This window comes from Strigops habroptila, chromosome Z, assembly GCF_004027225.2.
Source record: "Strigops habroptila isolate Jane chromosome Z, bStrHab1.2.pri, whole genome shotgun sequence".
Lineage (NCBI taxonomy): Eukaryota > Metazoa > Chordata > Aves > Psittaciformes > Psittacidae > Strigops > Strigops habroptila.
In genome coordinates this window covers 73,290,356-73,304,707 of record NC_044302.2, presented here as the reverse complement: position 1 = coordinate 73,304,707, position 14,352 = coordinate 73,290,356, and the positions used below count along the sequence as shown (strand labels likewise).

The 14,352-nt window shown below is 39.7% G+C and overlaps 2 protein-coding genes across 8 annotated transcripts in view; both read right to left on the bottom strand.

Annotated features, from left to right (window-relative positions):
• Positions 1-3,724, bottom strand: part of PUM3 (pumilio RNA binding family member 3) — a 37,903-nt gene extending 34,179 nt beyond the window's left edge. For 3 of the 6 annotated variants that reach the window (XR_003995121.1, XR_003995122.1, XM_030512624.1), the window contains exons 1-3: positions 3,631-3,724; positions 3,130-3,236; positions 1,144-1,326 (exon numbers count right to left, since the gene is read on the bottom strand). Coding sequence is in view for 4 of the 6 variants with exons in the window: in XM_030512624.1 (XP_030368484.1) it covers positions 1,144-1,326; positions 3,130-3,236; positions 3,631-3,689 (349 nt within the window). In the remaining 2 variants the exon portion in view is untranslated. Of the gene's footprint in view, positions 1-1,143; positions 1,327-3,129; positions 3,237-3,339 lie in introns of all 6 variants that reach the window. The other 3 variants (XM_030512626.1, XM_030512625.1, XM_030512627.1) reach the window with 3 other exon arrangements.
• Positions 3,725-5,368: 1,644 nt separating this feature from the next.
• Positions 5,369-14,352, bottom strand: part of LOC115619779 (histone-arginine methyltransferase CARM1-like) — a 63,633-nt gene continuing 54,649 nt past the window's right edge. The window contains exons 11-13 of one of the 2 annotated variants that reach the window (XM_030512629.1): positions 13,067-13,204; positions 11,150-11,239; positions 5,369-8,682 (exon numbers count right to left, since the gene is read on the bottom strand). In XM_030512629.1, coding sequence (XP_030368489.1) covers positions 8,673-8,682; positions 11,150-11,239; positions 13,067-13,204 — 238 coding nt within the window. In that variant the 3' untranslated portion in view covers positions 5,369-8,672. Of the gene's footprint in view, positions 8,683-11,036; positions 11,240-13,066; positions 13,205-14,352 lie in introns of those variants that run through there. The other variant, XM_030512630.1, reaches the window with a different exon arrangement.

Here is a 14,352-nt window from a genome sequence, read left to right as displayed (position 1 = left end):
CATTAAAGACCCAGCATAAAATTTTTAGACCTTAAAGCACCGCTTGTTGGTATTTAGCAGCATGCACTTAACTGTCTTACCCGTCCAAAACCTATGCTCTCTTTTTACAAAGAATATTATCGATTTTTTTGTGTCACTCTCCTAAAATAATAGCAACAAGCAAAACCAGCAACACTTTGAGAGCAGAGCCACTGTGCCATATAGAGCACCTTTCAGTTACTCTTATAAACAACATTTAAAGGTTTGTTTGTGGTTGGTTTTTCTTTTTTGTTTGGGTTTTTTTTTAAGCAGCTTAATATGAACATTCTGTTGCTATTAAGTTTCTAGGCATCTGGTGCATACTCTATGTGAAGCCATTCTGAAACATACAACAGCAATAATAAAATACTCAACACCTTCTACTGACTTTCAAACAACATTTTTCTGCAGAACTTCACATAAGATTCTGCTCCTGTTTCATTGTCCCATTTGTTCATTGTTTCATTTCCCCTTTGCTTCACAGCAAAGTAAGGAACAACATGAAGTTGTCATGCACCAAGGTTATAAAAGAAATCCATTCAAAGAGATAAAACCAGACATTTATCTGTATAAACACAAAAATAAGCTGTAAAACATAAAAAGCAGTGACAACACCAACGATGCCTAAAAAAAAAAAAAAAGAAAAAAAGAACTGACTAGATAGTTTGGATCACAGGAACAAAATAATGTAAGGGATAACCAACTCTGACTCATGAACTTTTATGTTCCAAATTGTATAGCCAGTATTTTTAGATCAGAGGATTACATTTCTAAACTGGTCTGTGAAATGTTCTGTATTTTCCAAATTATGGGAAAACAGTTAGTTTCAAGCTAGCCATTTAATACTGTCATTAAAATAATCACAGCTTCATGATGGCATACTGATTATTTAAATTTGTTACTGCATCTTTGACTTCCCAGAAAATTCCTAACTGTTCATTCTCATTACTCAAGCTTAGCCAGGTGAAGAACATTTTCCACAGCAAAGATTAAACATGAAGTAAACTTGCAGTCATTCAGCCAATGTGGAAAGATGGTAACAAGGCAAGGGGAAAGAGGAAGACAGGAAGACCTGTTTCCCAAAACCTAGTTGCCATTGATATCCAGGCTTAAATATTTACTCACCTCCCTCTTCTCCATCCGTGAGCTTCCTCTTCTTTGCAAACTTTTCTGATTGCTGTTTATTCTTGAACTGTTTGACAGTAGCTCTTCCAGGTCTTAACTGTCCTTTCACAAATTTCTTGGAAATGGATTTAGGCTTTCCCTCCTCATCTCCTTTCTTGAGGAGTTTCTTTGGTGGACCTGAATCTATTACCCAATAAAAAAGAAATTAAAATGCTACCATAGAGCTAACGTTGCTTCAAAATAACAAATCACTACTGTAACTAGAATCTGACTTCTTTTAGTAACAATTATGCTTCTCAAAGCTGGTGTTCTCATGGCAGTCCCTGGGTGTCCTAGTTTCCCCCAAGGCAGTTGTGCCTGGGCATTATTTTCTGGGCAGCAGTATAATGGCCCAGACATAAAAGGATTGTTCTAAATTAAGAATTTCACCACCCCTGACACCAAGGTCATCAATCCCCAAATCATCTCTCCACAGTTTATGGTCAAAGCTCTTTTGACATCATCTGTTTAAAGCGGAAAACAGTGAAAGGTATCTCATTAATTCTAATCTACAGCACTTCACACACCCTAGCTTCAACTGTCAAATTTTTACTTAATGTAGGAGAGTAAAGTGTAGAATCAAAAAGTTATCAACTTCAAAATTCTAATTAAGTGAGTATTTTAGGTGACTTAAACAGAGCTGAAGGGCTTGCAGTGCAGTCTATTTAAAGCATTTCAGCTTCACTTTTTCCAGGTTATTTGATCACACAGTCAGTATAGTTTTGAATGCAAGACAGAATCACAGATGACTGAGGTGGGAAGGAACCTTTGGAGGTCATCTGGTCCAACCTTCCTGCTCACACAGGGCCACCAAGGGCTGCCCAGGATGATGTTCAAGTGGCTTTTGACTATCTCCAAGGTGGAAGAGTCCACCCTGGGCAGTGCTCAGTCACCCTCATAGTAAAGAAGTCTCTCCTGATATTCAGCAGGAACCTCCTGTGTTTCAGTGTGTGCCCACTGCCTCCGGTCCTGGCTCTGTCTTTGCACACCCCATTCAGGTATTTGTATACACTGCCAAGATCCCCCTCAGCCTTCTCTTCTCTAGTCTCAACTGTCCTAGCAATATCAGCCTCTCTGCACAAAAGAGGTGCTCCAGACCCTTCATCAGGTATGTGACCCTTCAGTGGGCTCTCTCCAGTAGGTCCATGCCTCTCTTGTACTGGGTAGCCCAGAAGTGGACACAGCACTTCAGGTGTGGCCTCACCAGTGCTGAGGAGAGGGCAAGGATCACCTCCCTTGACCCGCTGGCAACACTCCTCCTAATGCAGCCCAGGATCAAATTTGCCACCTTTGCCACAAGGACACATTTCGTGTCTCATGTCCAAATCTGTGATCACCAAGAGCCTCAGGGCCTTTTCTGCAAAGCTGCCTTTCCCCAGCATGTACTGGTGCATGGGGTTGTTCCCATCCCAGGTGCAGAACTTCGCCTTTCACTCATTGATGAACTTCACGGGGCTTCTGTCAGCCCATTTCTCCCCACTGCTGAGGCCCCTCTGAAGAGCTGCAGGACTGCTGGTGCATCAGCCACTCCTCCCAGCACCCTGCCACCAGCAAACTTGTGATAGTACACTCTGCCCCATCATCAGTGAAGTGGTTGCACGGGACTAGGCCTAGTACTGACTCCCTGGGTACACTGCTAGTTATCGGCCTCCAACTAGATTCTGTGCCATTTACTAGCAATTTCTGGGCCCAGTTCTGCCAGTTTTCAATCTACCACACCATGTACTCATCCAGCCCATAATTTGTCAGCCCCTCTGCAAGGGCTCTATGGGACACACTGTCAAAAGCTTTACTGAAGCCCAGGTAGACAACTTCCACTTCTCTGACCTCATCTACAGAGTTCGTCACTTCAAAAGTTTACCAAGATAAAAAAGTAAGTTCAAGCATGCCTGCGCACAACACTAACCACTCAGCAGGGCCTCCAGATGCGGACCTTTGTCTTCTTACCATTATCTTTTTTAAATTTCGTCTGACCATGTGGCGCTTTTCCATAAGGCGGTTTTCCCCTTTTCCCCACGAACTTCTTTTTACCCTTGGTTTCCATCGTGGCAGCACTGTAAAGGACGCAAGAGACACCATTACCGGACCACCGTGGCTTCCTTGCCAACAGCGTGAGGAAAAGACAGCCCGCACTTCCTGGAACACCGGTTTACACACTTGGCGAAGTTAAACCCTTCTCAACAGCCGCTGACTGTCCCCGGGTGGACGATACGGGACCAAACCAGGTAGTCCGCAGGCGTGCCACCACGGAGGCCCAGCTAGGCAAGGCCTCGGTTCACGGGGCCTAGCGGCCCCGCTCCCTAGGGACCCCCCGGTCAAGCCAAGCCAGGCCAGACCAGACGAGACCAGCGCCGGAGGACGCCGCCGGCCCGCACCCGTTGGGGACGCTCCGACGGACACTCCCGCCCCGCCCGCGCCACGCGCCGCGCCACCAACCCCACCGCTCGCCTCACACGTGCCGCCTCGCCCGCGCTTTGCGGCCCCCTCCTGCGGGCGCGGCTCCCCATTGGCCGCTGCCGTGCGACAGTGCTGATGCAGCGTGCCGTCAAGCGCGGCGGGGGGGGCGGCTGGCGCTACTCGGGGTGGGGCGTCCTGTGCGTGGCCCGCGGCGAGCGGAGCTGGCTCCGCGTTTGCGCAGGCTCAGCCCGGAGCCCTGGAACAGGCGGGCCGCTGTGAGCAAAGGCCCCGGCCCCCTCCCTGTGCTTCCCGGCCAGCGGGTCTGCCGCCATCTTCTCGAGTGTAGTTTACCCACTACTCGGCACAAATGACATCCTGGAGAGCACGAGGTGGAGCTGTCACTGGAAACGGTGCAGGTGTGAGTAGCCGCGTGAGACGTGTGCCGAGCGTTTTTTTCATGTTCGGGTGTTCAATAAAGTCGTGTCTTCCGAACGGAAGGGGGATCCGTGTTCATAAATGTAATTACTACTCTCGTGTGATTACAGTGGCGGTGACAGGCAGTCGGAGCATAGTCAGTACTTCTCTAACACCACCCGTCATGTATTTCAGTAAAAAAGTGATGCAGATAGAAATTAGTTGGTGGAGTAAAGCTTTTTCTTAAGTAAAGCTGGTGGCAGTACTGTTCCTTTGTCTCCTGGGAACCGTTTGGCAGAGACTTGCAAAATGGAATAGGCATAGGCAGGATTATGGTGTTTGGTTTTCCCACTCCTTGACATGTCCCCATGATGCCTGACAAAACTGTGTGAAAACTGTGGTTTAAAGGGAGGCGGGGGGAAGAGTGTGTATTTTGAAGCTCGCCTTAAGTCAATGAGCGTAATAAAAAGTTGCACGCTCCCACAGCTTGAATGTTCTGCTTCAGTGTTTGGAACAACCTGTAGATGTTTGAGATAAGTCTGTTCTCTACACTGATTACATTTTCCATTTTTTTTGGTGGTTCCTTTTGAAGAATTAAGATCACAATCGATTAAGACATTAGGAAATATATTGCTGTGTTCAGCTTAGTTGCTGTAATACAAATATCTGGCAGAGAATAAACCGATGAAATTCTTGAATGTCAGCCAGGCTTTTCAAGTCAGGCAGTTTACAGGGTCAAGCATGTCTCTTTCCTAAAAAATAATTAAGGGTTCCTTAAAGATCTTCAGATACCTTAAAACAGGCTGCAATTGTAGAAGATAGTTCTTGACCTAATCAAGTCTCTAGGATATTCCCAAGTGTGTACATAATCATGTGTCAGCACAGATGTTTTAATGTCTGTTTTATCTCTTTTCCGATGTCGTTTGATTCCTTGGAGGTAAAAAACATTAAATAAACAAAAAGATTAAAAATTCAGGAAAGTGGATTTGTGATCTGTGAACAAGGTACGTAATACTGAAATTCAGTATTACCAGTCTGTCTCTCTAGTGAAAGCTTCATCTCAAGATCCAGATTCACATTCAGATTCTTCTAAAACTGCCTTACTGTCACGTGAAGGGGGTCTTTAATTCAGTAAGGGGTTTACCCGTTCACATGTAAGTTTGATGAGTTTGTTACTGCCCAGAACAGATGAGACCGTTGGGCCTGATCTCTGCAGGTGCCCCAGCAGACAGCACACTGTACCGGAGCCTGAATTCGACCGTCCTGTGCAATTACACGGCAGCTGATTCACCCACCAAGTTAAAAAAAGTTTTCAAGTAAGTTTTGGAGCCAATTTTAAGTCCATTTGCGTCTCTAGAAACTCACACAAAATAGATCTTAACTGAGAATTTTTATTGTATACTTTCATGACAGTTTAAGTTTTGCAGATTGTAGTGACAATATACTAGCTGCAAGAGCAAGCATGAAAATAATATGTAAAGCCAGATAAAAATCAATCATTAAATGCACACAGAGTACAGCTCTTATCCAGTAGGCATCCCTATGGGGGAAGAAGACGGTTCAGCCCAATGATCAATCCCATCAGTTATGGTGGAGTCTTCCCTCATTTCTCCCCACCTTGTATTCTGCATGTTAATGTGATTTAATTCGAATTAGCAACTCCTTGTAACCCTCCCACCTTTTACTGGCAGGTCACCTAGTTTGCATAAGGATCGCGTAACTAAACACCTACACTAACAGGGGTCTTCAGACCTGTGGGTGTGATTTTTAGTATTAAAATGGAATTATAATGAGGAAAGTTCACCAAAAGGACACTTAATCATGGTTTTCTCATGAAAAACATCTTTTGACGATTGTTTAGGTTTTGTCAGGATGTAGCAAACTTCAGGGATAGTCTTTCTTGATTAGAGATTCATTGATCTTATTTTTCTCGGTCTTTATTTTTTTCAATTCTGTTTTTTTAGGTTCTGTTTTTCCTCAGTCTGCGTACAAGGCCAAAGCCTGTTGTGCTTTTTGAGTCAATGGGATGCAAGACAGTATGTCATTTTTGACAGGATTAGTACAGCTTCTTCAATTATAAATGAGGAAATATGTATTTCATAATGTGGTCAAATCTGTTAAAGAGTCTTCCATTGTAAAAATACATTATCACACTTTGCTCAGCATCCCCACAGTTCTGCTTCAGTTTCCCTACATTCTCTAGCACTCCCTAATGTTGTCTATAAAATATCAAAACAAACCACCAGCATTTGTAGCAATAAAGTGTTTTCATTAACATGTTGTTTTAAAAATACTCCACAAATACATTCTCACGTTTATACCCAGAAAATACTATGGCGAAACACGACACTAGTCCTTGAAACTAGACTGCTGTATACTTCAAAATCACCAACACTTCAAAGCAGGACAAAAGAACATGTTAAACAGTAAGGAAATTGAGACAGTCACAAAACCTTATTTCAAACTGCACGTTACAGTATCCAATGTCAATCTTCAGTTTTAGCATACAATCTGGAATAAAGTGAAGTCCTGATGTAAAAAGAAATACAAATACCAGTATTGGGTCATTCAAATCACTTCAAAGTAGCAATCACTTTGAGATATTCTTTGTTCTTGTTAGTGAGTAGGGAATCAATCTTTTCTATACATATTGAAGGTGCAGTTATTAGCTACGTACACCTTTTGCTCTGGAATTAAATAAAGATACAAAACCTGACCCTGCTGTCTGCTGCTTTTCTTTTTCCTCCCCTTTACTTTTTTCCTTAAAAAAACCCTGAAGTTGCCACATGAAATATGCAATATAACGTTTTTCCCTATTTTCCCTATAAAAGTCTTTGTTATACAGGCACATTTCAGCCTCAAACCACCTTTAGAAGAGGTTTGAGACTGAAATGTGAGATCCAGACAGACGTGTAGGTCGGTAGGAGACATTACAAATCTATAAGCTGAATTCAGATTCAAATTTCATACGCTCCTTTCATAATTGCTGCAGAAAATCTGTTAAACTCTAGAAAACCATGAACTACAGCTGCCTGGTGTTTAGATTTGGACATTCCTGGGTTTGTTTCCTTCTTCCGTATAAGCATAAAACCGTCAACCACTGTACAAACTAAATAGGATAGATACCCAACCATCAGACATGGTATCAGAAATCTCATTACACTGATTGTGCAGGTTAGAATGATAATTTCTGTTATAATTCTGAGGCAGCAACCCACATTAAATACTAATTTTTTTTAATATATATTATATATTTGTGTAACAAAACAATATTTTATTGTGCAAACTACATTTTTATACTGAAAGTCTCTCACCTGCTGTATTAAATGCTACTGGAAATAACAAGGCAACAATTTTCTGGCACTAACTTCAGTGGCTTCATGGCCTCAGCCATGAAGTTCATGTTACTTTTACAAGTTTCACAGTTTTAGGGACTACTTTCCATAATCTCATAAACTACTTTTAAATAGCTGCAAGTGGCTCTTGGCTTGGAGCAAAACCTCTGAAACTACAGCTGTTTCTTAATTACTCCCAGCAGGTGTCGTTAGCTGGTCTTTCGACCTAATGTGGCATGTAAGTTAACTGGGAGAAGGGTCAGTTTTCCTGAGGCTTTTTGTTCAAACGAGGCTTCCAATGTGTGGAAGGCTGAAGGCTGGTTGTATCTTGCTAGAGGTATCACTGTAGGTATGTTTTTGGTAGTAAAATGATGTATAAATTTGTGATTCGACTCCAGCTCGTTAATCCAACCTAAGGCATATACTTTGAATAATAGAAACACATTCTATAAAAGTCACCATGTGCTTTTTATGGATAACATTGTCTGGAGAGAGATCACATCAAAATCTGTACTGTTACTCTATAGTCTTCATCATTTGTTAGGTACACAAGCCAAAACTACATTTTCCTATAATTTCTCACAGAGCTACAGAAAAAGTGAAAGTGACACATATCCTATCATACAGTTCTATATCTCACTATGCTGGGAGTAATTTACAGATGTGTCCTGTTACATTTCTGTAGGCATAGAGAAATTTCAGAACAGTTACAAAGTATATGCAAGATGACTTTAGGTTCACGTCTCAAAATGAACCAAATTAATGAGTCCATTGAGAGGAAATTGAAGTACCTTAACAGACTGCCCTGGCGAGCTAGAGGATTACACCAAACACTGAAATCTGGACTTAAGTGCTGAGTGTTTAAAGCATGGGCACTACATACTGCTCAAAGATCTTTTGATGTGTTACATATACAAACACGAGGTAGGCTTTGTTCAATAACTAAGAATACTATTAAAAAAAATCCCCAAAACGAACAGAAAGCAGTGAACCACTGTAAGCTTACTGTAAAACAGAAATATAAGCAAACACAGAGATGCAGTTCTTGTTCTATACGAAATGAACTTTCTGAAATAAAATTGAGTCTGCTGCAATTCATCTCTCCATGTGAGCACAGGCTAAAGTACAATTTAAAAAAAGAAAAAAAAGATAGAACCACATATCCCCTTCTCATGTGACTCACATACAGCTACATATGAGTACAGCTACAAATTGGTTTTACAGAAGTACCAGTAGGCCTCCTAAGGCCTGAACTGATTTCGGTCTCATTGGTTAATCAGCTTGCCGAGAATCTCACTTCTTTTTCAGATGCCGTATCTTATATATATGAGAGAGATATATATTCTAGACATACCTAAAAATAGATGAAAGAATAAAACAGTTATAAGAAAATATACAATTCTTTGATAGCTTACTGCAGTAGCTGAACTAAGCAAACTTAATAGATTCTAATATAGCTTTATTTTACTCTGGAGAAAAACTATGGACAGCTTTTGATATTTAATAAGGACTTTTATGAAATTGAAAGCATTATAAGTACAACACTCAGCCAATGTATGTTAGATAAGTCTCATTGGAATAAAGCTAGGAAATCAGTGCCCTGTCCTGTTACTGGACTTGTTAAATGCAGTGTGATTTCAAATTTAAATTGTAATTCTTTCATCTAGATTTGCAGTTGTACAAGCAAGTATAATACGTTATCAAATCCACTATTTTGCCCTTATGTATAGTGGATCAGGCCATTGCTTTCACAGAAATTAAAGGCTACCTAGTTCAGTCTTTTATTTTCACCTTATGCTATAGAATTAGTATGGAGTTGTTTAAAATGGGCAAAAAAAGTCTAGAATTGCCTCTTCTCTACTATCTATCCTTGTGGTACAGAGATAAATATTTGTATCATCAGGGACACTATAAAGCAGTGATGCAGAAGAGAGCTAGGCTGTATGTGTTGGCATAATGTCCCACCATGCACAGTGATTTGCATGTCCTGGTTTAAAACCTGGATTATATTTTAATTTTTAAAAACCTTACAAATGCTTTTAAAGTTATCTCATGTTTATAAATAAGCATTTTTCTTTTGGGAAGTCTTCTTTGCCCCTTTTTTTTTTTTTTTTTAACTCTTTCAGAATTCTGGTAGTTGCTATGGGAGGGCAGGGGCAGAATGGAGAAGGATCAACAAGCAGAAAAACGAAACAAAGAAACAAAAAACCCCACAAAACCAAACCAAACCAGAAAAAAAAAATAAAATCCTCCCCCCAAACCCAAAAAAACCCCAACAAACTCTAATGAAGCCTCATAGGGGAAACCTATTAAATAAGGTCAGCATGCTTTACTAGGATTTCACAACCAAGCACTCTAAGAATTAATGCATAAAAGAACAGCAGTCTATATTATTGAACTCAATATGGTTAACAGGCTAGCAACCATGAAATCACACAGTGACATTTTTAAATTCAATTTTCAAAATACAATAATTCTTCATATAACTTAAAGTACTTTTATATGTGATACACAATTTGACCATTTCCCCACCGCCTGTTTTCTTGCAAATGAATAATAGCATTCTGAAGGAGATTTCTACATTTTATGTAAGTTAAAAACGCTTAACAAAAATATCTTTTGCTTATAAATGAGTGGACTTGTATCATCTTTGAAAAATCACACTTATGCAGTGGTGCTGAGAGTAAGTATGGAGATTTTAGAAGACGAATAAACTAACTGTTAACCATCCTCACAAGAAGCATTTAGATTTGAAACCAGTATTAGCCAAACCATGAACAGAAGCAAGCTAGACGCTGTCCATGTCACAGGTCAAATCTGAAGAAATGAGTCTTTTCCAGTGCGTGATTTTATTTATAGTTATTGCAAATCTTCCCTGAGCAGTCTTTATTAAAAGGCATTTTTAAGAACTTAATCAAAAGGGCCTCACTCTAAAGGCAAAATTACTGATGTGCTGCAGATTTGATGTACAGATGAAAATTAATTAACTTTCATCAGAATCAATGGATATTTTGTTTTATAGGATTACTGTGAAATTTTCATATAGATCTGAGTCAAAAAAATAGGAAATGGGAAACACATAATGAATGAGGGAAGCATTTTCCATGTGTATCCTCTGGAAAAATCAATTCCACCAGCTGAATTTACCTATTTTTATGCCAAAAACATAAGAATGAGAAAAAACCACAGCTCATTCTTCTCAAAAATGTTTTGGGTTTGTGGTTTGGTTTTGTGTTTTTTTTTTCTTTTGGAAGAATTGATGGCTCCTTCCTCCTGCTTGTTTTCATCTGTAATTGACAGCTTTTCTCCAAAATAAGGTGCTGTAGCAATGCCTTCATTAGGCATTGCTACAATCCTGTTAGAAAGGATTGCAGCATGTAGATTTTTTTACTGCCTCTCATGTTTAATACAGAAAGGACAGGTTCTTCATGTCAAATAGTAATATTTATGTACTTAGCAGAATGCATCTTGGCATATTACTGATTCCTTGAATTATAATTCCATCACACAACAGGAAACAGCAAAATATTTTAAGTATACATTCGTTCAGGTAAGTATATGTCTACTATTTTGGCAGAGCACTGAATCATTACAGTTCTTAAATAAAGCTTTTTTATTTTGCTCTTTGGCACACAGCCTAAATAGAATATTGGCTTATATAAGTAACTACTGTTAATACACAGCAAGGATGTTCTCATATCTGTAGAAATAAACTGTAAGAGGTCAGAAACTTGTTCTTCCTCAGTAGGTGTGCTTTGCTTCCTGTCATACAAAATGTTACTGCTCTACAAGGGTATCCTTTAGTCAAAAGCATTTCTTACCTAAAAACTGGATTCTTTAAATCAAGAGTGTTAGAAGATTTAATTCCTGTCTCGTCCACCATAGCCACAATGTGAATATCATAACTTTGTCTGCATCAGAAAGAGAAGTATAAAAAAAAAGGTAATGGAACTAAAACAACCATAACATCTTGTGTGAAAAATACCAGTGTAGTTACTGTCTGAATAATAATCACCTAGGATAAGCAGCAAAGGAAATGTATTTACAGTGGCATCAGTGCAATGGCATGATTATTTAATAATCTCTAAAGAAGTAAAATTTGCAAGATGCTTAAGTGATTTTAAAAGTTTGCATCTGGAAAACATAATTTTGCACTGGTAGTATTCAGTTTTCCCCTTCTCAGTCAGAAATACTATAAATTGCAACATTAGCAAGTACAAATGGAGTATTATTTCATGATAAAAAATATCTAACTGGCCAAATGCCATGAGATTCACTCTTGTCATAATCCTGAATTTCACCAGGAAGGACATTTTTCACCAGCCTTTTTGCAAGAAACTGAGTTTACACAGAAAAGTAAAGAGGACCAACTATGCACCTGAGAGCATACCAGAACACTGAAGGTGACCAAAGCTGGTCCTCCGGCATGGAACAGCAACTGTGGAGTTACACAGAGGTGCTATGTTGATCCTGAAAGCAGGTTAGCTTTGTGGTGAGACTTGTTGGCTCAGTGCTAACGTACGGTTACAATGCTTCTCATTCTCAGTCTGGGAAGGTCACTAGGTTAGGTTGTTCTGAGCCATGCTCCACTTGTGCATTATGTATTGAAATACTTATGTGTGTTATGATGTGCATTATATATTGACATACATAAGCAGTGGCTATGTGATCACTTAGTGGCATACAGTGGTTTTTTATATATTAAAATATGAATACATTCTGTGTTTGTAAGAGACATATCAAGATCTGTATTATTTACAGGAGTTTCTAAGGAGAAGATCTGGAAATTTGACAAGTCTAAAATCAAGCATCTGTTGCTGATGTGATTAAGAGCCCTGGGAGTACTACTGTCAGCTTTGATGTCACTGGAATCATCTGACTGGTGAGCATGTTTCCCTGCCTCCCAAAAAAAGTCACGTTCCTTCACTGAGGAGGCTTTGTTTTCTGTTAGAACTACACATACCCATAAGCAAATCAGGCTGCAACTTGTGTGACTCAATCATTTAAGGATTATTTTCAAAGGAAAGTGTAGGGGTGGAGTTACCAAACATTTGACTGACAGGAGGTTCATCAGAGAAGTCTGGGGAGAAAATACACCCTTCCAAAAGCGGCCATCTTCATTAGCCCCAGTGAAAGGACAACGACACATGGAAAGCACTATTATTAAACAGGGGAGCGCATCCATAAGGATATATACTTTTTTTTATTATTATTTTTTCAGAATTAAAAATGTAATGGGCTTGGAATCAGCCCCACTTCTCCCTGTCACCTTGTCTTGCTGAGAGACAAGGAACGTTGGGGCTTCAGGCAAATCACCAGGCTAGTTACTAAGACATGGCCAGAACACCACCATGGAAAATGGCCAGGACAAGATATGGAAAATGTTTGGACATGGCCTGAGAAGGCTGCTATGTGTGAAAGATAGCACAGTAGAAACCTGATAAAAGCTGCAAGTAGCATTGTGAGGGAAGGCAGGATGTGACTCATGGTTAAGGAGAAGGTATGTGAGAAAGTACCTCACAGGTAACTAGAGTGGAAAATTGAGACCTTTTGGTGAGCAGAGTCTCACAGGGTGAAGAGTGCCTACGTAACAGTATCAGAGATACCATATAAATTGGTTATGGTATCAGAAATAAGAAATGTGTGTACAAGCACACACAAAATTAACTGGTATCTTTTGGTACCTCTAACAAGAACAGCCACACTAGAAAATCTGCTTGTGAAGCTTTTACACTTACCGCTTATTGGCAACAAGTAAGACTTTCCCTGAGAGAGATTCCCCCTCTTTAACAAACAGGGGTGTCTGAAGAAGGCAGCGTACTTGATACCAATGAGTGAGAGGTTCTGTCGGTGCAGTGGACAACCAAACAGTTACCCTAAAACAAACGAGAAAAACTGTCTAGACTTTCTCTCCTGTCTTCTCCTTTTGCAAATAACTTTAATTTGTTAGACCTTTATGTATGTGATGCCTCAACTGATTATAATAAACTTTCAACTGCCTTCAAGTAAAGCGGCACAGTGACTCTACCCTGCGTTGGGAAATCTACGTTATGCCTCCATTTCTTCCTTTATCTGTACTGTGCCTGTCACCACCAGATCTGCATGCCTAAGCCTGTTATGGAGATGCAAAGAGACACCTCATACTCCTGTTTTCTTCTCTTTCCACACTTCCAGTATAGAGAATATTAATTTCTCTCTCCTCTTACTACAACAAACGACAATTTCAACAAATTACGGGAAATTAAGGTTTGTCCTGAATGTAGCAATGCAATTCTTCACAGTGGAAGTGTCATCCTTAAACAACACTCTCTGAGAAGGTCCTATACCTAGTTTTCACTTGCAAAATATATTTCAATAATATACTGAAAGAGAGCATAGGTGCAGAGAAAGGGATAACACAGGTAATACCATGAGCCCAATCCACTGAGATTTCAAGTGCTAAGATAAAGAACTTCCAGAGTTGTAGGAACATTAAAGAGCTGCTGATTAAGCAATTACCTACTCCAAAATGGAGGCCTTCTCAGTGGAGGATTTCAGGCAGTTCCTACAAGTCTGCAATTTTCTCTACTGTTATAACTGATGTGGAGCTTTTGGTTCCTTTTTTAAGATTAAAAATTTTACTAACAGCTATTAAAGTAAATACAAATGCACATATGTCCATTTTCTTTTAATGGATATATGATTATGAATTCTTGACAGTCCTCATTTCAAAGATTAATAAAAGGCATGTATCAACACAAGTAAATAGAAGTGCATTTAACAATATATTGAAAAAAATCACCACCTCATCTAAAACTAGATCAATTTAACTGGGAAGTCAACAAATTTTATCTAAGAAGACCTAAATACAGATAGCTGAAATCTATGTATGTATTGAATACCTGAAGAAGTTTATCTAATTTTCACCCATTTACTACACCAGATGAATGTCCCCATTTTGAAATAAATGCCTGGTGCTGCAGTGAAAAAATCACCCATCCAAACCTGGTAGAATTTTCTCTGTTTCAACTTTGTTGGTTGGAAC